The sequence below is a fragment of the Mytilus trossulus genome, chromosome 2, assembly GCF_036588685.1.
Source record: "Mytilus trossulus isolate FHL-02 chromosome 2, PNRI_Mtr1.1.1.hap1, whole genome shotgun sequence".
Classification (NCBI taxonomy): domain Eukaryota; kingdom Metazoa; phylum Mollusca; class Bivalvia; order Mytilida; family Mytilidae; genus Mytilus; species Mytilus trossulus.
Window position 1 is genome coordinate 88,377,200 of NC_086374.1, and position 26,320 is coordinate 88,403,519.

At 31.0% G+C, this 26,320-nt stretch overlaps 1 protein-coding gene across 1 annotated transcript; it reads right to left on the reverse strand.

Moving 5' to 3' along the window:
• Positions 1 to 2,127: 2,127 nt before the first annotated feature.
• On the reverse strand, positions 2,128 to 25,512 carry LOC134708278 (carnitine O-acetyltransferase-like). The gene is made up of 15 exons (XM_063568694.1): positions 25,477 to 25,512; positions 24,377 to 24,506; positions 20,187 to 20,366; positions 18,920 to 19,000; positions 18,417 to 18,535; positions 17,182 to 17,235; positions 16,380 to 16,548; positions 14,754 to 14,925; positions 13,648 to 13,823; positions 11,433 to 11,533; positions 7,256 to 7,375; positions 6,679 to 6,801; positions 5,207 to 5,405; positions 3,794 to 3,931; positions 2,128 to 2,766 (listed from the first exon to the last, which is right to left on the reverse strand). Exons 2-15 carry the CDS (start codon positions 24,401 to 24,403, stop codon positions 2,551 to 2,553), a joined length of 1,875 nt encoding a protein of 624 aa, XP_063424764.1. The 5' UTR covers positions 24,404 to 24,506; positions 25,477 to 25,512; the 3' UTR covers positions 2,128 to 2,550.
• Between the last annotated feature and the right edge of the window lie 808 nt (positions 25,513 to 26,320).

Below are 26,320 nucleotides of genomic sequence, written 5' to 3' on the forward strand. Positions count from 1 at the left end.
TGCGATTATAGATGTCTAATAGTGTCCATGATAAAACAATTTCCATTCATTTATCAAGATCTCAATTTTTATGCATTCATTCAACAATTCTTCAATTTTGAATTCAAAAGCCTATTGAAATTTCTTTTTCCTTTGGAATTTCTACGTTGACATTTATGAAAAAAAATCAAAGCACCACTCAGCGAAGTTGGCAATTTTTCTTCATAAAATATTAAAATTTTCGGCATTATCTAGGTGAAATTCTCAAAATTCTGCTCTTTGACCCAATATCGTGATTTTTTAACCAAAAACGCCAAAATTTGAATATTTTATGAAGAAAAATTTTCAAAACATGAACAAAACTGTGAAAACTCAAGAGTAGCTTCTGTCTGGGCAGCAATCTGACAGTGAAAGGGTTAATGGAAAATGTGCAAAAAAATTTTTTTAACTCTGAAGCAGAACGGATGAACGGATGGACAAAAGAACAGAAGGACAGACCAGAAAATACCCACAACTCTTCGGTTTTGTACATTTTATAAGCAGAAAATTATATAATTATATAATATAGTCAAATAGGAACTTATTATAAACCCCATCAATTTATCATACTTTACATGAATTTAAAGAAAATCAACCAAAACTGGAGAAAAAAATAGACTCATTTTAACAGAGTAATCTCCCTTTTCAATGTTAATTTCCATAAGAAACTTAAAATGGATTTTGAGTTCCTCGAGTTACATTTTAAAGGACTTTTTTCTGTGTATATTTGGAGCTTAATTCTATAGACTAGAACTGAAACATTTTCTGTTGTAATTAGTTCGAGGTTCAAACTTAATTTGACTAGACTATTGGTGGTTCACTCCAAGCATTCAAGATTCCTCCAAAAATAAAAACTGAATGCCAAGAAATAGCATATTAATACTGGTGTTTAACACCAAATTAAGTGGTTGAGATAGCATCACTATCTGTCTGACTTCATCAGTTCATACAGTTATAAATGTTATCCACTTTTTTATCCATGCAGTCAGAAAACAAATAAGTCCTAAAACAAAATATTGTTTGTTTCCCCAATCCTGACCGACCTGCAAAAAGGGTGCTACTCATAAAATTTTATTGTCAAAACTAAGTCGAAAATGATTTTATTCATTTCAGATTTTCGGCTTGCAGCATCGTCCAATACTATGATACTATTCAGGGTTTTTGGAAAAATAAAATTATTTTCCTACCTACCTACCCACACCTTGCTTGGCAGGGTCAGGATCGGGGAAACAAACAATAAATTAATTTAGGCCTAATGAATAAATACACATGATATTTTTTTTTATAGCACCTTTAATTATACCAGTATAATCATACAGTTCTTATAACCATAACTGCCATATTGGACTTGTGAAATCAAAACAAAATTAAATCTATAAATAAAGGCTACATCTCTGCTTCAATGTATAATAACTGAGCTTTCAATGACAATATTATAGAAGTTAAACCCGTTCAACAAACATGCTACTGTGTAAATATAACATATATATATATAATTTAATTATGGATGTAACGTGCTTCTGATTGTCTGGCGTTATTTTGTTATCAGACCATAGACATAATTTAGTCATGTGACCCTGACGTCATCAACGTTTTTTCAAGGTTTTCTACGGTCTAAAATGGAATTTAGTATTAAATTATAAGAAATGACTGTAATATTTTTTATGTTATTTCTTCATAGACAGAAAAAAATATTACAGTCATTCCTTAAATATTTGTTGAAAGACAATAAATCATTACAAATAAATAACCTGTCCTATTGCTGCTGTATTTAAAGTCCCCATGTTTTCCTGATCAGAACATACCTATATATTCTGGATGTCATCAAGTTAAATACTAAATTGACTAGCTACTACACTGATATTTATATGTCATTATGCGATTATAGATGTCTAATAGTGTCCATGATAAAACAATTTCCATTCATTTATCAAGATCTCAATTTTTATGCATTCATTCAACAATTCTTCAATTTTGAATTCAAAAGCCTATTGAAATTTCTTTTTCCTTTGGAATTTCTACGTTGACATTTATAAAAAAAAATCAAAGCACCACTCAGCGAAGTTGGCAAGGATTATCTAGAAAGCTTATCAAGTTTTTTACTATAAATACTTTCTGCTGCAAACAAGCAGGTCAACTACAGTGTCAAATGAAATACAGGAGTTTCAATATTTTCATCCTTTAGAAATAAAGCATAGTCCTGAGCCATTTTGAAACAGTTCTAAGAGCTAGAAATGGTTATGAAGGGTTTATATTTCTAATCTAGAAATAATAGATATAAACACACTTCATAACTTATTAAAAATCTTTAAAAGCTAATCAAACATATTAAGGATAGAATACACATACATGCTTTTAAAACAATGATTGAATAATTCACACTCAATCTTCACACTTAATCCAGCTAAAGCATAAGATTGGCTATTCATGCCTTACAATCATACACACGTATTTTGCCTCTGAGCTAGAAAACAGGAATTACATGACGATGAGGGTACATATCACATGAAATGGTAAGAATAAACAAATATATCACAATTTTGCTTGTACAGATCCAGCCATAAGGTTTTTCATGTCTATCAGACTTTGCCGAACTGAGTTAGCCATTTTATTAGAGTCAGTTTCTGGACTACAGTTGAAGGCAGACACACCAAATATAATCTGGGATTCCTGAGGATTATAACACAGTCCATAGCCATTAGGAACTACTGGACCAAATACTAAAACAGCTTCTTCTTTTGATGGAACCTGAAACCAGAAATAAGTTATTGGTGTTGACATATAATAATCTGAAAAGTTTCCCCCCTTAAGGAGGCTTGAGGGTATAAAAATTTCAGAAAAAAGTTTAACATTTGATTTTCATTACAAATTGTATTTGTTACCTTTTGTAGTTGTTACTTTATCATATGGTACAAAAATCATTCTAAACAATCAATTCGTGTTGACCCCAAATGACTTTTTAAAATGTATACATCATTGACAAAGTTCCAAATTATCTCCCTTTGGTGTAAAAATGCCTGTTTTTTTGCTTTAAAATTGAAATATCTTTTTTTACTCATCGGTGACCTATATTTTTTAATATAATTTCCATATAAGCTGTACTTAAAACTAAATTATTGTAAAATTTGAGCGATTTCTGTAATAAATTTCTTTTTTTATTTCAATATTACCTTTCATTTCTATTACTTCAACAGAAAAAAAAACACCTTTACAAAAATGTATGCTTCTTTCCAAGGCAGATAGTGAGCGCAAACGAACGGTGACCCCACTTTTTTATTTTATTTTTCTATTAACTATAAGATAAAGTTCATTTATAGAAAAATATAGAGAAATCCTTTATAAATGATTTAGACCCGCGAACCCCCTTAAGCATTGCTTTTAATTTGACTGCAGCAAACATAAAAAAGGCAGAACTAATGATTCATCTAGTGTTATAGGGTGTAATATAAACTAACTCTTATATAAGTACAAATGTACTTGTTTATACTTATAAAGACCCTCAATTTCATGCAATGACCCTGTACTACAATGTACTGATATATGAATTGTTGATAAAACATTTAAGTTTTACATATTAAGTTTAATACATGTTATATTACTTTAAGCTATTAGTTGTAGAACAAACAATACATTTTTGGGGTTTTTGGAAAAATTCTCTTCACATAACTAAATAGCAGGATATGTTAAATATTATGTAGGAATTAAATGAATACAATTTAATGATACCCCAATCCCTGAAAAAAAATACTTTAGCATCAATCTAAAATGTACCAACCTGACTGGTAGATAATTTAAAATGACAACTGGTGCTGTAGGTTTGGTCCATATGTAAATCAGGAACATTCATTCCATTCTTTATTGCAGCAAGTTTTAATCCTAACAAATGTCTATCAATACCTTGTCCATTTATAGCCTGTAAAATAAATCTCTTCATTTAACAGCTGTTTTTCCCCACATTTTTTCCACACATACACTTTACTTTCTGACAGAGTGATGAACATTCACAAGATCCAAAATAAATTATTGTTTACATTCTACTTTTAAATAATACTCCAAATGGCCAACAACACTTCAAATAGTCTGCAATTTTATTTGCTATGGTCTACACGTTTTGGGAGAAGACTTTATAATCTTTTTTAACTTGTGTCTTATCCCTTTTGCACATTTACGCATATAAAATATGTTTAAACTACATGTTTTGTCTGCCTTTGCAGGCTTCATCAGGACAATTTTTTCATTTGTATATCAGTTTACATAGATTGTGTCAGGAATTTTTTATTTGCAATGCTGGAAAAGCAACATGTATGTCTCACGCTACTCTCATCTCCTAGGACTTTCATAGCAGACATGCCAAAAATTACTTTTAGAAAACAAATATGAAAATCAAAAAATATTTTCAATATGACATCTTCCACTTTTAAATAAAAACTATCTGTTTAACACTGATGCTGGTAGATGCAGCATGGTTACTGTTTTTTTATTGTGATTGATGTTTTGATGTCTATTTCAAACTGTCTTTAACTCGACTTAAATTCACGTTTTGAGTAATAATTCATTTTTCTATTGTGATTGTCAAACAGGAAATGCTGCATACAAATCATGCTAATAAAATTTAGAGATTTTTTTTTTGATTTTTTTTTAGATTATTTTTTTTTTAATTCTTTATATTATTATTTATAACTTCCAATTTACAAAATTAATTATATACACAAATATAATAGCAATATATAATATATAAATCTATAGATATTATCTAATCAATACATCTTTCTATTAGGAAGCATTTTTTTTGTTAAATATACAAATATAAGATAAAGAGTAAAGCAGTTTGTACACCGGAGAGAGAGAGAGATAGAAAGAGAAAGAGAGTAAGAGAGAATAGTGTGGTGATTTTTAGAGATTTTATTTATGCCAAATGCATTCTATCCAAATTCACAATAAAAAAAAATGCAAATATTTTTAGATTTACACTTCTTTCTGTTATAATCTATTTTTTCTCCATAATAACCTGTTATAAACTTGGAATAATGCCCTAACCAAAACAATTTCTTAATATTGTTAAATTCAAAGTTTGCAATTTCATACAATTCAAAAGATAATCAAGATGCTGTATTATCATTAATAAGAGAGAAATTTAGAGATCCAAAGATTTAAAAAAAACACATCTAGATTCCAACAGTATACATACTTCATTAACGTAATTTTTATGCGAGTTGACAGCTTTCTTCAGTAATTCTCTTTTCTGCTCCTGCGATATATTAGGATCACACATCCCTTTACAGAATGCTAATGATTCAATTGAACACGATCTTATTGTGTCTGTTCTCCCGTGTTGATATTTCCTTAAAGAAGCTGTTTCGTATGTAGCACAGGGCTCGTTATATAACCTAAATAATACAAACATTCAATATTACATAAAAGTGGTCAAAAACTACTGGTAAAAAAACGTAAAAATATTGTGAAAAGGACTTGTCATCAGCTGTCAAATTCTTTTTTATTGATTGGTCTTAAATTTTTAGGTTTGATTTAAAGTTTACTTTAACATATTTCTAAATTTCAAAATGTACATAAGAAACATTGATACTTTTAATAAAACTTTTTTGTTATTTTATATTTATATGGATCTTGTCTATATACCAGCTGTGATTATTTGAAATATCTACTAATTTTCACTTCTTCGTACTACATTTGTATGAACATCAAGATTATTCTCCTTAAATCTATACAGAGAAGTTTTAGCTAGCTCTAATTGTATAGTTTTATTGTTGATATTCACCTTAATTTGTATCTAGTGTTAAATTATGTATTTGTATGACAGAACTTTCTTGGTATTCCCAATTATTGGAAGAATTTTATACACATAAGTAGTATACCTAAAACGACAAAGTTATTTTTCATTTACCTGTATATTTTCTTAAAACTGTTTTTTTTCATAAGTGTTTTTTTTTTCTTTCGAAGCGTTAAATATTTGCCATGACTTTGTTTGGACTTGTATGTTTGCTTTTTGACCTTGAATGTGTGTCCATTATACTTTATTAACTGTGCATTTGCATTCAGGTATCACAGATCAAATTTATTCGTTCATTGTGTAAATTTACGTTTTTCGATTGAGTTAAGCCGTCTAATTGATATTTTATCGTGTTTTTCTATGTTGTGATGTTATGCTATTGTTTCAGAAAAAGGAAGAAGGTTTGGTACCATTAAAACGTTTAATCCCGCTGCAAATGTTTGCACCTGTCCTAAGTCAGGAATCTGATGCACAGTAGTTGATGTTTGTATGTAATTTATAAGTGTTTCTCGTTTCTTGTTTTTTATATAGATTAGACCGTTGGTTTTCCTGTTTGAATGGTGTTACACTAGTTATCTTGGGGCCCTTTATAGCTTGTTGTTCGGAGTGAGCCAGGGCTCTGTGTTGAAGGCCGTACATTGACCTATACCTTCCTATAATGGTTTATTTTTATAAATTTTTATTTGGATGGAGAGTTGTCTCATTGGCACTCACACCACATCTTCCTATATCTATTGTATTCTATAATAATTGAACACCTTATGTTAACTATCAGTATTATTATGAACAATGATATTGAACTGTTGATTTCACTATAGTATTTCCCCTAGAGTAAAAATCTGAATACTTGATAATGAAAGAATTTTACAAACCTATAGAAAGCTAACTGGAAAGCTGTCTGTATGTAACTATCTGGACTTAATTTTACAGATTTAGGAAACTTTTTTCCGTAGTCTGTAAATTTGGCTACTGTTAAATCTAGGTCTTTAACTTGCCTACAAATAACAACATTTGGATAAAACATTTGTTGACAATTTATCTCAGTAAATTATGTTTGTAAATATGTGATCGTTAAGTTTATCACATTGTTCAACAATACATACATGTATGTACAGAATGAAACACTTTGGTTTCTCACAGCCAAACAATAATTTTCAGGGTTACACAGACAAAAAAGCACATAAATATGTGCAAGCATAAGACGACTTGTCGTCAAAATACAAATTCGTTCAAATGTAGTACACCTGTACTCTGCATTCCGAGATAATAATCTGTTCAATAAATTTTTCAATGTAAAGTCTCACCATATGAAGGCCCATTTCCATTAAATTAAAAGTACTTATTACATGTAAAATAATAGATAAGGCAGGTGGGGGCTTATAAAAATGTCTCCCATTCCCCATGCTTTATTCTGGAACAACCCTTAGCTTTAATATCTTACAAACTTACATATCTAAGTTTTTTTTGGCTTGGTCAATTGCCTCTAATGATTTATTATCCAAGTTAAATTCTAGCTTCTCCACAGGTTTGACATTCTCTGCTGGCAGCCCTTCATCATGTTCTGTTTTACTACAACACAGTCAGAGGTAAGTATTTATACAACAAGCAACAAGTTATCCCTATAATACGAACAAATAACAAGTTATCCCTATAATACAAACAAAAAATAATTTATCCCTATACATGTAATACAAATTTTTTTTTTTTTATCCCTATAATACAAACAAAAAACAAGTTAACCCTATAATACAAAAAAAAAAATTATCCCTGTAATACAAACAAAAAAACAATTTATAATACAAACAAAAAATATTTATCCCTATACATGTTATACAAAAAAAAATTATCCCTGTAATACAAACAAAAAAACAATTTATAATACAAACAAAAAATATTTATCCCTATACATGTTATACAAAAAAAAATTATCCCTGTAATACAAACAAAAAACAAGTTATCCCTATAATACAAACAAAAAAATTATCCCTATAATACAAACAAACTAGAGGCTCTAAAGAGCCTGTGTCGCTCACCTTGGTCTATGTGAATATTAAACAAAGGACACAGATGGGTTCATGACAAAATTGTGTTTTGGTGATAGTGATGTGTTTGTAGATCTTACTTTACTAAACATTCTTGCTGCTTACAATTATCTGTATCTGTAATGAACTACGTCCAGTTAGTTTCAGTGGAAAATTATAGTGAAAATTTACAAATTTTAAGAAAATTGTTAAAAATTGACTATAAAGGGCAATGACTCCTTAGAAGGTCAATTGACCATTTTAGTCATATTGACTTAATTGTAAATCTTACTCAGCTGTTCAATATTGCTGTTTACAGTTTATCTCTATCTATAATAATATTCAAGATATTAACCAAAAACAGCAAAATTTCCTTAAAATTACCAATTCAAGGGCAGCAACCTAACAACCGGTTGTCCGATTCATCTAAAAAAATTCTGGGCAGATAGATCTTGACCTGAATAACAATAAAACCCCCATGTCAGATTTGCTCTAAATGCTTTGGTTTTTGAGTTATAAGCCAAAAACTGCATTTTACCCCTATGTTCTATTTTTTGCCGTAGCAGCCATCTTAATTGGTTTGCCCGGTCACAAAACACAATTTTTTAACTAGATAGCCTAATACAATGTAATGATTCTGGCTGTGTTTGGTAAAATTTTGGCCCAGTAGTTTCAGAGGAGAAGATTTTTGTAAATGTTGACTTAGATTTACGAAATGGTTAAAAATTGACTATAAAGGGCAATAACTCCTAAAGGGGTCAACTGACCATTTTGATCCTGTTGACTTATTTGTAAATTTTATTTTGCCGATCATTTTTGCTGTTTACAGTTTATCCCTATCCATAATAATCTTCAAGATAATATCCAAAAAAAGCAAAATTTCCTTAAAATTACCAATTCAGGGGCAGCAACCCAACAACAGGTTGTCCCATTCATCTTAAAATTTCAGGGAAGATAGATCTTGACCTGATAAACAATTTTACAACTTGTCGGTTTTGCTCTAAATGCTTTGGTTTTTGAGTTATAAGCCAAAAACTGCATTTTTCCTCTATGTTCTATTTTTAGCCATGGCGGCCATCTTGGTTGGTTGGCCGGGTAAAAAAACACAAATTTTTAACTAGAAACTTAAATGATGATTGTGGCCAAGTTTGCTTTAATTTGGCCCCGTAGTTTCAGAGGACAAATGTTTGTAAAAGTTAACGACGACGGACGACGGAAGCCAAGTGATGAGAAAAGCTCACTTGGCCTTTTAGGCCAGGTGAGCTAAAAACAAGTTATCCCTATAATACCAAAAAACATTATCCCTATACTACAAACAAACCAGATGCTTCGCAGGGCGTAGCTTTATACGACCGCAGAGGTTGAACCCTGAACGGTTGGGGCAAGTATGGACACAACATTCAAGCTGGATTCAGCTCTAAATTTGGATTGTGATTAAATAGTTGACACAGCATAGGTTTCTGACACAGAATGAATGTGTTCTAATGAACTTAAATTTTTTGTTTTCTCTTAGAGCAATTCACTATGCTGTTCAATATTAATCCTCTCAAAATAATGTTTGAAGAAATTTTCTTTTTATTTATGAAATTTCAAACCCAATTTTTTAATCACATCCCCCTTTCCCTTATTCCAAAACTAATCTCAATTAAAATATTCTAATGGAGTTTGCAACAATAACTACTCATTTAAATACATCATAAAATAAACTGTAAATAAAATGTAAAAAAACTGCTTGTTATCACTGAATGGTAAAAATTATTTAAATTTATCAGTTGGTAGTGAAAAGTGAATATACATTGTATATTGTATATAACAAAGATTTAAGTTGATTCTGGACAAAGAAAGATAACTCCAATTAAAAAAAATTCTTGCAATAAGATATTTCTTGCTTACTATTTTGGACAAAGAAAGATAACTCTAATTAAAAAAAAATTGCTATTTCACAATATTGTGAAATTAGATATTTCTTGCCATTGCACAATACTATGCAATTGAAAAGACTTGCTATTCCACAATACTTAATATAATAATTTTAGATCCTGATTTGGACCAACTTGAAAACTGGGCCCATAATCAAAAATCTAAGTACATGTTTAGATTCAGCATATCAAAGAGGCCCAAGAATTTAATTTTTGTTAAAATCAAACTTAGTTTAATTTTGGACTGTTTGGACCTTAATGTAGACCAATTTGAAAACAGGACCAAAAATGAAGAATCTACATACACAGTTAGATTTGGCATATCAAAGAACCCCATTTATTCAATTTTTGATGAAATCAAAAAAGTTTAATTTTGGACCCCGATTTGGGCCAACTTGAAAACTGGGCCAATAATAAAAAATCTAAGTTCATTTTTAGATTCAGCATATCAAAGAACCCCAAGGATTCAATTTTTGTTAAAATCAAACTAAGTTTAATTTTAGACCCTTTGGACCTTAATGTAGACCAATTTGAAAACGGGACCAAAAGTTAAGAATCTACATACACAGTTAGATTCGGCATATCAAAGAACCCCAATTATTCAATTTTGATGAAATCAAACAAAGTTTAATTTTGGACCCTTTGGGCCCCTTTTTCCTAAACTGTTGGGACCAAAACTCCCAAAATCAATACCAACTTTCCTTTTATGGTCATTAACCTTGTGTTTAAATTTCATAGATTTCTATTTACTTACACTAACGTTATGGTGCGAAAACCAAGAAAAATGCTTATTTGGGTCCCTTTTTGGCCCCTAATTCCTAAACTGTTGGGACCTAAACTCCCAAAATCAATACCAATCTTCCTTTTGTGGTCATAAACATTATGTTTAAATTTCATTGATTTCTATTTACTTAAACTAAAGTTAGTGTGCGAAAAACCCAGAATAATGCTTATTTGGGCCCTTTTTTGGCCCCTAATTCCTTAACTGTTAAAACCAAAACTCCCAAAATCAATCCCAACCTTTCTTTTGTGGTCATCAACCTTGTGTCAAAATTTCATAGATTTCTATTAACTTAAACTAAAGTTGTAGTGCGAAAACCAAGAAAATGCTTATTTGGGCCCTTTTTGGCCCCTAATTCCTAAAATGTTGGGACCAAAACTCCCAAAATCAATACCAACCTTCCTTTTATGGTCATAAACCTTGTGTTAAAATTTCATAGATTTCTATTCACTTTTACTAAAGTTAGAGTGCGAAAACTAAAAGTATTCGGACGACGACGACGACGACAACGACGACGCAGACGACGACGCCAACGTGATAGCAATATACGACGAAAAATTTTTCAAAATATGCGGTCGTATAAAAACAAGTTATCCCTATAATACAAACAAACAACAAGTTATCCCTATAATACAGTCACAGATGAATAGATTTTTGAATTGGTACCAGTAAATTATCTTAATTATTTAATTGGGATAGTTTATAAAATTCCATTATTCAGCTATCGAGATTGAAGAAATCCTATAATCCACAAGCAACTATGTAAAAATACGTTTCTCTGATGAAATCAAATGAATATTCATTTTTTATTAAAAAAAATCACAATTCTCCACAAGAGACCAAATGGCACAGATATCAACAACCATAAGTAACAAGGTTGACAATAGGACTCTTATGTGACTTACCAAAATTCTGCTACATGATCCATGAGGCTGACTACAGGGGGTCCTTCAGCTGTTGTATGTTCATAACTCAAACCACAAATACCATTCCTACCAACAACAAACTGAAATAGAGAAATAAGTTTACAGAAAAGCAATATCAAAAGGAGCTCATTCACAAGGTGTTGTTGTCACTTTAAAAATCCCATAAATAACTTCTGTAAATATGGTCAGATCAAAATGGTGTACAACATGATTGAAAATAATCCTACCAAGTACTGTGGATTCATTATTATTCGTTGGATATCAATTTTCATGGATTTCGTGTGAACAGATAAACCACGAAATTTAATGTTCAACGAATATCAAATATTCTGTAGACTTGTATGCATATTTCGTGAAAACCACAAAATCCAATATCCACGAATGTGTAATTTTTTCTCAATCCACGAAAACTCTCAAGAGCCTGAATCACTCACCTTAATTCTTTTGGTGAAATCTCTCATCAATGATTATTTTGGCTTTTCAATTTATTTAAATGTTCTTTGGATCGTCCTATTTTCTTCAAAAGCAAAAAAAAATCATTTTCTCCTATGTTCTATTTTAGCCATAGGAGCTATGTTTCTTTACATACAAGGAAATAAAATATAAAATTTATACTAGATACTCTGAAACTCATTTAGCCTAAGTTTGGCTGAAATTGACACAGCAGTTTCAAGGGAGAAGATTTTTAAAAGTAAGTCAACATGATGAACAAATTGTGAAAAAAAGTCTTTAAAGGGCAATAATTCCTTAAGGGGTCAATTGACAATTTTGGTCAAATTGACTTATTTGTAGATCTTACTTTGCTGAACATTATTGCTGTTTACAGTTTATCTCTACCTATAATAATATTCAAGATTAATAACTAAAAACAGCAAAATTTCTTTAAAATTACCAATTCAGGGGCAGCAACCCAACAACAGAATGTCTGATTCATCTGAAAATTTCAAGGCAGATAGATCTTGACCTGATAAACAATATTACCCCTTTGTCAGATTTGCTCAAAATGCTTTGGTTTTTGAGTTATAAGCCAAAAACTGCATTTGTCCCCTATGTTCTATTTTTAGCAATTGCGACCATGTTTGTTGATGGATCAAAACTTCGGATACACTTTATAAACTAGATACCCTAAGTAACATTCAGTTAAAGTTTAGAAGTATTTGGCCCAGTAGTTTCAGGAGAAGATTTTTGTAAAAGATTACTAAGATTTACGAAAAATGGTTAAAAATTGTCTATAAAGGGCAATAACTCCTAAAGGGGTCAACTGACCATTTTGGTCAAATTGACTTATTTGTAGATCTTACTTTGCTGAACATTATTGCTGTTTACAGTTTATCGCTACCTATAATAAAATTCAAGATAATAACCAAAAACAGCAAAATTTCCTTAAAATTATCAATTCAGGGGCAGCAACCCAACAACAGAATGTCTGATTCATCTGAAAATTTCAAGGCAGATAGATCTTGACCTGATAAACATTATTACCCCTTTGTCAGATTTGCTTTAAATGCTTTGGTTTTGGAGTTATAAGCCAAAAACTGCATTTGACCCCTATGTTCTATTTTTAGCAATGGCGACCATGTTTGTTAATAGATTAAAACTTCCGATACAATTTATAAACTAGATACCCTAAGGAACATTCAGTTAAAGTTTGGAAGTATTTGGCACAGTAGTTTCAGAGGAGAAGATTCTTGAAATAGTTTACGACAACAGCTGACGGACGCCAAGTGATGGCATAAGCTCACTTGGCCCTTTGGGCCAGGTGAGCTAATAAATGAATCAACAGTATGACAGATTTCTGTTTTAGATAGACTAAGAATAGTTGCATTCATTATAAAGTGTCATTGTAACAATACTAACACAAACAGTCAAAGTTCCATAACTCCTGTAACAGTTGCCAAATTAAACAGTTAAGGAAATATGAAGACAATCCTACAAAGTATGAAAGCTATGTGTGATTTGTTTTGAACAGATGGAGACCAATACTATATCCTCTCAGGCCATAGTTAATTCAACAGCATAGTTTAGTTTTGCAATGAGTAAAATCTTTTTTTTTTCATACATAAATAAATTTGGGCAATTGGATGATTTCAGCTAAAACCCAATGTGTTAATATCTAACATGTATAGTTACTTTACACCATGGGGCAAGATATACCTGTATAGTCAGGCCAAACTAAATGTTGCCTGCCACATACCTGTATAGTTTTATCAAACCATCTGTTGCCTGTATTTAATTGACTGCCACCCCCGTGTAACATCATTTTAGCCGCTACACTCCTCTCGTCAGACATGTCCTCAGGCAAAAGTTCATCAAGACAGAGTACAAAAATACTTCTCTTTATATTCTGTATTGATGCTTGGTTAGTTTTATCTGAAATAGATTTGGTTGAGTAGATGTGTAAGACATTACTCATACTGTGGATTAATTTATTTTTGTGGGTATCAATTTTCATGGATTAAGGAAAACTTGCATGTTCGTGGATATTCAATTTCAAGGTTTTGCCGAAGTCTGCATACAGGCTTATAGAAAATTTGATATTCATTGAATATTTAATTTCGTGGTTCACCTGTACCCACGAAAGCCACAAAAATTGGTATCCAACGAATAATAATAAATCCACAGTAGTTGATTTTACCAAAACCTAAATACATAATTTGTCAAATATGTTTATTATGATAAAATCACAAGATGTTGTATGTACTACAAAATGAAGACCAATTACTGTATAACATTAACAATAAAATTAACGCTATTTTGAGGGATTAAAGCCTATTATTATTTTGGAAATTTCCGGGACTTCACCTTACTCTGTCATTTAGAGAAATCTTGGGGAAAACATGAACAAAATCCTCTACCATATTTTTGAACCTCTAATATAGCTTAAGAAAAGATAAGAAGAACAGATTTGGAGAGGAATGAGTGTATAAATTTACAATAAAAAATGATTATTGATGCAATTACTAAATTGTCTGTAAAAGTTCTGGAAAAATTTATAGATTATCCTTGATTATCTCAACAAGATTGATTTTCTCGCTTGAGCCGGTAAGGGGAAAGTGAAAAAGGCATCAAGTTAAGATGACCAATGATAATCTGTTTATGCCTATTTTATCTATAATGGCGTTGTCAATTTCGTTAACAAAACCACATGTGCCTTTAGTTTCTAGCAATAAATTTTCATTTCATATCACTAGACTCTGCTAAGAAAGGAAATTATCAGTCAGTAAGATCAAAATAATTTCGTAAAATAGCCAAAGGAAAATTTCGTAAAATAGCGATATTGATTATTTTCAATTGACATACCTTTAACTAAATGATTATAAGCTTTAGCCCAGGTGTTTCTATTCTCAGAAGTCAGAATACCAACTGGTGTGCTAGAATTTTTAGACATATCAACTACTTTCTGCAGCTGGTTATAAATCTGGTCCACACTTAGAGGCTTGTGGTTTTTACCATAAGCTTCTAATGAGAAAAACTGAAAGAAAACAAAAAACAATCGTATTAGGGCTTTTCCAGAAAAAAATGTATGGGGGGGTTGGAAGGCAGTTTTTGTCAGCACCCGCCACCTAGGTAATTGCAATTGAAAATTATAGTGCATTATAGTGTGAAAAGTTGCTCTGATACCCATCACCCATGTATTATTATACAATGTGCCTTCCAACCCCCCCATACATTTTTTTCTGGAATAGCCCTTAGTTAATCACAAAAAGATTATAAATTTTCAGGCCTTTCAATAAGAAGCAGTAACTTGTTCTTTTACATTGTACATTAATGATAACTTTAAACTAATTAAGCATGTTATATAAGGAATTTATTGGGAAGTTCCATCTGCAAATGAAAACAAAAATAACAGTTCATGTGAAAGACACCGACTCTCCAGAATGTTAACAAAATATGGTTGGTTGTTGTCTAATTTATGTAAACCAACGTCTTCTTTCATTCTTTCTCTATAAAAAAAAAAAAAATGTCGGAAAATTGACACTATTTATCAAATTAAACATATATTTATTTTTAAAGTAACACTAGCCCTACATTCCCATTAACTTTGCACTTAGAACTGCACATATTTGTTTTTGAAGAATTTTTTTTTCAATGCCAACATCATTTATATTGCCTCACAGGGATTTTCAACGAGTAAACATCATTTTAAAATTACTTAAAATAACAAGTTTGACAGACACCCTTGATGTTTTATTTATAAAAAGTAATAAAAATATTATGTAGGTTATACTCATGACATTTCAACTGTATGTAATCAAATTATTATGGAAGTGATAATTTCCTAAAATTTATCTATTATAATTTCACAAATTATTAAAAAAAAAAAAAAATATATCAAAAACACCTGCTAACTCATTTCATCAAAACAATTCTAGATATTTTTATGAGTTACCATTGATGGACATGACAAACTAGTATTTAAAAAAAATTCAAGATTTCTTAAAGGGTATTTAGTATAGCTCCTAATATTCGTACCAATTTAGTGTTTGTTGGAGAATCTTCTCATTTGCAATAACACTACATCTTCTTATATATAAAGTTTAAAGGGTTTTAGCTGACAACAAGAATGTGTCCTTAGTACACTGATGCCCCACTCCCGGTATCATTTTCCATGTGCAGTAGACCGTGAAATCGGGGTCAAACCTTTAATTTGGCATTCAAATTAGAAAAAGCATATCATAGGGAACATGTGTACTAAGTTTTGAAGTTGATTGGACTTCAACTTCATCAAAAAATACCTTGACCAGAAACTTTAACCTAAAGCGGACAGATGGACAAACAGACAGAAGGGCGAATGGACGCACAGACTAGAAATTATAATGCCCCTCTACTATAGTAAGGAATTTTTAAGTGCAGCAGAAGGGATAACTTTGTATTTTCATAATTCTAGAATAAATAATCTCAATGTAATTTCAATCCGCTACTTACTGTATTATTGTGGATGACTGTAACGTGAGTCGGTGGGTTTGGTTCATCAGGAGGAAAACACTCCCATGTATCCTTCTTTAGTCCAGGTGTGCGACAGGCAGATAAGATTTTATAAAACTGTGTCATACACAATGGATTCTTTCCCATATATTCGACGTCTAATGTCTGTCTGTAATTAAAACATTTCATATACAATGTGGGTATTCATATATGTAGAAAAAATAATAATGTGATGTTCTGCATACACATTTATACATGAAAAAGATCATTTATGGCAAAAGCAACCAACAACAACAAATAGATATATTATATTTTGAGAACAAATTTTTCAACAAAAATATATTCTGAGGATTCTGACATTTCCTTCGTTTGTCACAAACCTGTGAATCATTTAAAAAATAACTTGTGTAGTAAACTTCACTTGTAAATTTATCTGCGTGTGGGAAATTCACTCTTAAATGTCTGTATCTTCCACATTTAGATTGTTAAAGACATAAATAAGATTGAAATTAGGTTCAATCATCTTCTTTCACAATGAATCATTTGATGCCAGCAAAATAGACTTTTGATCACGGTCACATATCTCATAATGATAATAGCTATGATGAATTTGACTACCGGTATACATTTGTACTTTTTAGGGCCTTTTGATAGCATAGCTCCTACATTTCTGTATATTCTTATATATACATCTCAGCTGGCTATTTAATGTTTGAGGATTGCAGAAGAAAGTTCATCAAGCATTTAAGAATATAATATTTAAAAACATTTGATTTTACATTTTTTACATTTCTATACTCACTCATCAACCATAATCTTATAGTCCAATACTCCAGCAACAAGTTTGGCAGCATATCTAAAATAAAAGGCAGTTTAAGGAGGTAGACCTAGGTTAAGGGAAATAACTCTTAAAATCATCAGTACGTTTGTGTCAACCATTTTCATAAATATGTTCTAAGCTTCTAGGATACATAGATTATTTTCAATCTGTTTCAGGTAAATGCTTAAAATACGTTGATGAAACTTGACTTTAACAAACACATTACTGATTTTAAGAGTTATCTCCCTGAACCAAGTTCTACCACCTTAATGTTACATCTAATTAATAAAATTACAATTTTATTTAGGTAATATGGAAACATTTCTCCCACATTCTGTAGTTACCATTCTGTATATATACGTAGTAAAGGTGAACTAATAAATCAATGACATTCAAATACCCTCAATTTCTGCTTTTTCCTCTCTTTATATGTTAGGATTTCAAATAATCAAAGTATTCAAGGTACATGGTCTAGTCATAATACTTCAATAAATAATTTGAATGAAATTTTGATAGTAAAGACGACTGCATGTTCAGAGGACTTATACCAAGCAATGGTAACTTTTTTTCCTACCATGGAAAATTTACCCCCCCCCCCCTTTTAGTATGTCTGATGTCTGAAGCTTTTAAAATAATGTATAATGTATAAAATTATCTGGAATGAAAAAAACCCAGGGGGGTTCAATTTACCATAGGGTCAATTTTCTATACAGGGTGGTGGGAAGGTTCAATGTACCATGGGAGGGGATCATTTTACAATAGCGGTATTTTGACCCCTGGATCAATTTTCCAGGGGGTTAAAAATTCCATATAACACCAGTATGTATTACAGATTTACAGATTTTGTGATACATTGTTCCCTTTTATTTAAGACCTGTATTAAAATAAAAGAAACAGAGTTCCAATGTCACCCGTCCTGCACATATTTTATCTATCCATGGTACAAAGCATTGTGAAGGACAATTTTTATTTTTAAAAGATAACAACCTGTAGATCTTTCAAAATTTTTGGTTTATAATATCATCTGTATCACACCTTAGATGTCAATAGGCTTCTTTGATGACCCCCTCCCCTATTCTAATCCCTTTGTCATGTGATTTCATTCTACTATAAATCAGTAGTCATTCTGTATAGATCTGTGAATTACAGAACAATTTCAAGATAAACCTGAACCAATAACCTCTAATTATTTGTCGTGTAAATTTATCATCTTATACCTCAGTTGTCCCTCTGTATCTGTATAATTCTGTTTTGGTAAAACAATTCCAGGACTGACATGAATTACTACAGGGTTTCTAAATTCTAAATAAGCTACACTGGCCCACCATTCTGATAACTGAAAAACAAAAAATAACAGATTTTAACACTGCTTTTCTGAAATGACAAAAAGGAAATACTTTACTTTTGACATATATTATTGTAGACACTGGTCTATTATAAGTGTTATAGACTGTATTTTGACATCAAGATGTGATTTGATCTTTTTATTTTAATTCATATTTATGAAATTAGTGGAATAAAAATCTTTGGTGTTTTTTTTGAAAGATTTTTTATATCACTATTTGAAAAATGTCATCTTGAGTGAACATGGCTGGCAATTAAAAAAAAAATGACTAAAAACTTGGTGCCAATTTAACAAGACAGTGACTATTCTTTTTACTTTATGTACAAATTTAAATTTAATTTCACTAATGTTATTTGGAAAATGACGCAATCTTACCCAGTTTACTTCTTTTGTAGCTCTTTCTTCTAAGAACTTCTGTAGTTTTGGTCCAGATTCCTTTCTGAACTCCTCAACGTACTGTAAATATGAATATATTTGTCAATAAGATATCTTTCCAATATTAGACCTGAACATGGTAGACAATAAAGCTCTTGAACAGTTAATATATATGGTACACCTTTTTTTTGTATAAATTTAAAAGCATTGAGCCAAATTTAAAAGAGGCCTTTTACAGCCGACTATATATACTGTATGGGTTTTTCTCATTGTGGAAGACCACTACGGTTGCCTATAATCATGACAATTGCGTATATCCACTTCATTTAAAATTTGGTGGATTGTTTTCTCATTGGAGTATCATACCACATATCCTTATTTTCTAAACAAAAAAAGTTTCAAAAAACAGTCCACTTTCCTCCATAATGACGCTTTTTGACGCCAACCCCTTTACTCCATAATGACGCCTTTTGACGCCAGTGTAGTAACTCAGTTGAAACGCTTTGACTACAAAGTGTCTGTAGTAGACTTAATAAAATTTATATCCAATATGAAAAGAAATATCATAGGAATATCTGACTTACATTTTCAGCATTTTATTGAAAAATCCTATGCGAATCAGGTATACCAAAAAAAAATCAATGGAGGAAAGGGTTAAACATACCTTACATGCCTTATGGTCTCTTTTCAAAAAGCATTAACAAATAAATCTTACTATAATAGTGTCAGTAATGAGGATACAATTCCCCAAAGTGCCTGTATTGTTTACCTGGCTCATGTAATATGTTTTATTTCATGTTTTTAATTTGAACCAGATTGTATTTTTTTTTTTTTTAAATTTATCAGAAATTCACTGATGTTTGAAATAGCATTTTTCCATTTAGTAATCAGGATTTTTTTTCTTAATGCGAATCTTGACCTTTGGTATAGTTTTAGTTATTTAGCATCATAGTCATTCGAGATATTTCGGTATGAAAAAATATAAAAATTAACAATTACAAAATAGTAAGTTTTGAGCATGGTTTTATTCTATTTCCTAGAATAGCTTATGAGGGTTTTTATTTTTCGTTTAGAGTTTGTGAATGTTGTCTTTATTCATTAACATGCAACATGTACAAGTATCTTATGTTTTTAAATAAAAAATATGTGTATTGAGAATTAAACAGTAAATATTTTCATGGTAAATAAAATGTTTTGTCTTTCAATTTTCACTTCTCATTGTAATGTTTATGTTATACATGTTATATTTTTGTTGAAGATAGTTTACCTTTTTTGTTTGTTCAAAGTCTTCATCAGAAACCAATGGTCTTACTGTTCTAAGATACTTCTGCAGTGTGGCATCTAGGGCAGGGACAGGTAATTTAGGCAAGGACTCCTGCTGGGCAAACATTCTGCCTATTACTTTTGTAGGCTTCATTTTTTGTTGTTTTCCTATGATGTTTTTTAACTGAAATAAAAAAAAGTGTTAACATTATATGTGGTCATTATTATTAAAACAAAAATGTAGACAGTTGTTTACTTTTAAGTTTAAAATATTCAGCAGTATAAAGGTTATGGATTTAAACATGTTTAGATAAATATGGTCGTGTCCTTTACCTCACCAAATACTCGACTTTGTAGGTGTTGCACTTTTTAAGTCCAGAACATTTTCCTTGTAAACAGTCTTTGAGATATGCTTTTTCTAAGTATGACCATTCACCTACATCAACATGTACATGTATATGTGTACATACCCTTTACTATTATTTTCTGGTGAGAAGCAGGAAACAAAAATAGTTTCGGTTTTAGGAATAATGAGGAATAAGTTTATTAAACATGTTAAACAGTCAAAAAGAACATTTTAATAAGGTATTACAGAATTCAAAGAATCTACAAGATAGGAAGTACACAAGTAATGTGTCCATTAATCATGTTAATCAAAAAGTTGCCATTGAATACTCAAGATATATACTGAGCCAAAAAGTTTTGCAACAAAAATATATATTTTTATTTTTTCAAAATCATAACAATCATGACAATATATGATTTTGATAATAACGAAATGGAATTATGACATGTCAGAAGCAACATGCATGTTTATCACTCAAATTCACTAGGAAGTTCTTTGAATGGGCTGCAGTAGGGTCAAAACGCTGAAATTTGTATAGTGTTATTCAAAAATAAATTTCTCATTCATGCTCTATATGTGCATCAATGAAGGATTGGCAAGCACTGCAGTAGCTGTCATTAGTCAATGCACTACTCATGTGGCGGGACTTAACTTGTCACATGTTGACGTAAAGCGAAGGTAGCACTCCTCCCTTGAGGTTAGTTTTTTTTGTCTAGCGGATCTTGACCTTTGCTGTGCAGTTGCAAGTTGTCAATATCTGTTTGTTAGTCTCTAAACTGTTGATAGTTATCAAAGGTACCAGGATTATAATTTAGTACGCCAGACACGTGTTTCATCTACATAAGACTCATCAGTGACGCTCATATCAAAATATTTATAAAGCCAAACAAGTACAAAGATGAAGAGCATTGAGGATCCAAAATTCCAAAAATTTGTGCCAAATATAGCTAAGGCCACACCAATTTGATTCCTTGTTCGACGGACCCGCCCACACCTATTTTTTTCAAAACAGAATTTTTTTATTTTTTTATAGTCCCGCTTCCCACATTCGGAAATGTAATCATGTCCATTTCCCGCACCGTTTTTTTTGTAAATATTCTAAAAAGATATCAACATCTGTTTTTAAAATCACAGTCTAACCTGTATATTACAATTTTAAATATAAAAGCACCCCATCACACCTCTTATATCCATGTGGAGCAGGATCTGCTTACCCTTCCGGAGCACCTGAGATCACCCCTAGTTTTTGGTGGGGTTCGTGTTGTTTATTCTTTAGTTTTCTATGTTATGTCATGTGTACTATTGTTTTTCTGTTTGTCTTTTTCATTTTTAGCCATGGCGTTGTCAGTTTGTTTTAGATTTACGAGTTTGACTGTCCCTTTGGTGTCTTGGTCCCTCTTTTAAATATCTGTGAGAATATTTGTTTCAGCACGAAACCTATTAATCCAAAGGAGTGCTTCAATATAAATTTATAAAAGCGGAAATATATACCGGTAAAGAACAAAACATTGGTTCCTTTCCCCCTTACTTATATTCCCTATCAACAAATGTTCGTTGTTAGAATAAAGTACACAGAACTACTGAAGGATTTGCCTTCAACTGCAGTTATATTGTATGCTGGCGAAAAAAAACTATCCATAGCCGCTGCATGTTTAAGCCTGTCGTTCAGCATCGTTTGTTGATGTTGTTCATTGGTATTTTCCCGTTCGGATATATAAATTAGAACGTTGGTTTTCCTGTTCGAATTGTGTACGCTAATAATTTTGGGGTCCTTTTTAGCTTTCTGTTTGGTCTGTATCAAAGACCTGTGAAAAAGGCCGTACTTTGACCTGTGTTTGCTATTATCAGGTTGAGAACAACCCACCCTCAGAAAAGGGGTAATTTTACTGATGTAGAAAAGAAAATAGAAATACCAACATGACCAAGGATTTGTTTAGTTCATTGTAGTTCTTACATACAAAACCTTTGAAAACTTAGAATTCTGTACTCAAAAAGAGGAGAGTTACATCATATTTTAAACAACTTTTTCTAAAAGAGGGGTCCACTTATTTTGAATAATTATTAAACTGTTAAAGTAAGTGTGTTAACATTAAATACATTGACATTAAAGTCCAGGAATATTACAAAAATTCTTGGATATGTTTTGACCATTTTATACCAGATAGATATATAGTTCTTTGAGAAAATATGAGCCCTTTTGTACAAACAAATACGTTATAACTTATATTGATCCCTCATAAAACATGTAAAAGGGATACATTTATAAAATTAAGGGTTGCCCCCAAACTGAATATGACTTGGATGGAGAATTGTCTCATTGTCATACATAGACCAGATTTAATTATTTCTTGGTGAATAGGGAAACAATACTTCAGAAATTAAAGAAATGTCAAAGTACAAGTGATAAATCAAGTTTAAATATTGTCAAAACCTACTTTTTAATGTTTACAAAAAAAATTTATAATCGCTCGCCTCTACTTTTCAAGCTTTGCCTCAAAAATTTGCAAATTAAATATTTTTTTATTAAAATTTTCAAATCGCTCGCTCGCCCCAAATTTTGGAGTCCAAAAATCCGTAGAACAAGAAATTAAATTGGTGTGGCCTAAGGTAATCTATGCCTGGGAGAAGAAAAACCTTAGTTTAGTTGACTTATGCACATTCAATCAAGCCGTGACGTTGACAACACTCATTCCGGCATCAACCATTCCAAGAGCTTCCTGACGGTCATTTTCGGGAGGCCTGGTTGATGCCCCATGTAATTTTTTCTAACGTTAATGTGTTTTTCTTACCAATAGTGTGTCTCTAAACATTAGTGAAAAATAACTTTCAAATTTAGTTTTAAACATGTTAAAGGTACAGGTATGGAAGGTAAATCATCACTTAAACTTCCAAAGCATAAATGGCGCAAAATCAATCACCCAGCAAAAAGTACCAGTGTTTAAAATTACAGGTAGACATTAGACCAGAATTAAAAATATATTGGTTTGCCCCATTCATATCCAAGGTACACACAGTGGGTAGGCTCGACAATTATAGAAAACTTCATCAGCTCTAACTGAATATGGACAATTTTATGTAAACATGTAAAGGGGGTCTCGAAATCTTTTGACAGCTTCCGAAATGCTAATTTTTGACCTTTTTCAACTGGACCAAATCACTACTTTACATTATAATTCATGAATCAAAATTTTTTACAGTGTAATTTTATCCCCCTTCTTGCTACTTGAGGCATAAACCATAAAGAAATAAATTTGAAAGGGGTAAAAAAAATTGACAAGTAACACACTGTCCACACTAGGGACTATATTCGTGGACAACGAAAATCAAGAGATAATAACTGTGTACCTGGACCTAATAGTTGATCAGGTCAACTTTTCTTTCATCATGATCATAAATTTAAAAAAAAATAAATTTAGAAATAATATTACATGTTCATTAACAAATGTTGGCATGGTTGTTATCTTGCTTACTTCTAAATATAAAGTTAATTCTTCCAATAATGAAAATGTAATTAGCATTAGCATATCTGTCAGGACATTATAATATTATAGTGTAACCCTAATTAATAAATTATTCTCTTTTCTTTTAAATTATTTTCCAAAAAAAAAAACGAAAATAAGATCTAGAAGAGTGGTAGCATGATTTACATCTTTTAATCTAATAATGTATGGATAAGAACAAGAAAATACCAAATGAGAGAAAAGAAACTAACACATTAAATAATATTTTATTTATTAAATGAAAGTTTGACAAAAAACTGTGTTCAGGTGTTCATGCCGCAAAAATGCCAAATATTGAAACAACACAAATGTCAGAGGTATGAGCTACCATACACATGATACACTTACCACAGAAGATCTAACTACCCGATGCATAACTGTGTCCTATATTTTTAACCCAGATAAGGTTCAATTTATTCTGTTCTGTACACACGTACTAAATGGTTCAAAGTCTAAGACAAAGTTCTACTTTGTGGACCTGTTACTGTTACTGGTAATTTCCTCCTCTCTCAGGAGCACTCCCAAAGGGATACATAAATTTTAAAGTATAGTCTAAGAAAGGATATATATATTTACAACTTACGTTAAACTGTACAGTTTCCCACCACCCTTGGCTATTGCGTATACTAAAAGCATTGTTCATTTGGCATACTTTAAGTCTATTTACACACTGTCTATAATATTACTTCTTATGTTTCATCTTTTAGGAGATAAGTTCTCCTCACATGTAGTCCATAACATAATGTCCTTGTTATTTGTTCAATATCAGTATAGTTGTCCTTTTTTAAGCGAATAGATGTTCTCACACTTTCACATGTAGAGTCAAGAATAAGTTTCATTAGTTGTCTATTATCAAGATCTTCGTATGTTCCTTTTTTAATGTTTTCTAGATAGCATTTTAGAGTGTTCAAGTGATTTCTTCGTACATCCTCTAATCTATCACATATCAATAAAAAATGTTCTAAATCTTCTGTATCATTTTGGCACATTTTACATTTTGCTGTTTCTTTATTATTACTAAACTTGGCTTTATTAACTTGTAAAGTATAAGTTCCTGTAAGCAGTCTGGCTTTTACTTCAGCTTTTTTCACCTCAATATGACAGTTTGGTACAGATTTCCATATCTGATGAGCATTTCCTATAGCATATGACTGAATATTTAGTAGTTTCAAGGTTGACTTCTGTTGTTTCTCTTCTTGCCACTTAACATCCCAGTAGTGTATTATATGTTTCTTCACTGTTTTTTTCCATTTCAGAGTATCTAATTCCTTCTCTAATAATGTTTCAATTTCTGGTAAACCATATTTCTCTAATCTCTGAATAGCCTTAATAATGTAACTTTGTCCATTGCGTTTTGCCATACTTAATTGTCTTTCTAAAATTTTGAATTCTAAAGTTTCTTTGTTGTGAAGGAGATTTCCTAGAAATGTTAATATCAATCGGTCTACCAGAGAATTATCCCCCTTTGTTTATATTCCTCTTCAACTCGATCTTGCGCAATGGAAGATCATTTTGGCGGGAAATTAGAACTATGAACTAGGCCACATTTAGGATGATTTAGATCCATTTTGACCATTTAGTATATTTCTTTTTAAGTTATACTCATAAATGGATCTAAGTCAATCCTAATCTGTAAATCACTTCCTTTTAATAAATTTGCTTTTGAGAATCTCGCATTCAGTAATGGTATACTCTGAGACTCAGGTATACCACAGACGCTTGGGTCTATGATACAGATTTTTTTTTTTTTTTTTTTTTTTTATTAAAATATTCAATTTTTTATATATATAATACATATCTATCACTTCTGTGCATGTCTCATCTAGTTTCGAGTGATTTAAACGACCCAGAGAAAACATGATACCAAATTTTACTATCCATACTAAGAAACAAATTTATGGATAGTAAAATTTGGTATTTTCTCTGGGTCGTTTAAATCACTCGAAACTAGGTGAGACATGCACAGAAGTGATAGATATGTATTATAAATATAAAAAATTGAATATTTTAATAAAAAAAAAAAAAAAAAAAAAAAAAAATCTGTATCATAGACCCAAGCGCCTGTGAGGTATACTATATTAAAAACACTCGATTATTCAATTCAATTCAAATCAATATTTTACTGGAAAGAGCACAATAGAGGCGTGATCCAAATACAGACAATTATAATATTAAAACAACATATAAATGAAATAAAGATTCATGTAACAAGTCATGAGCCAATTCTATGTATACAAATACATTATAGACTGATATTGATACCATAGATTTATATCATAGTTTCAGTATTAT

What these genes read in the sequence shown, in the direction of transcription:
- LOC134708278 (XM_063568694.1), bottom strand. Translation starts at nt 24,403, where the DNA reads ATGCATCGGGTAGTTAGATCTTCTGTG. An exon ending in CTACAAAAGAAGTAAACTGG is followed by an intron (nt 18,536 to 18,919) that starts GTAAGATTGCGT and finishes TTTGTTTTTCAG; the next exon opens with TTATCAGAATGGTGGGCCAG. An exon ending in GGTTTGATAAAACTATACAG is followed by an intron (nt 11,534 to 13,647) that starts GTATGTGGCAGG and finishes TCTCTATTTCAG; the next exon opens with TTTGTTGTTGGTAGGAATGG.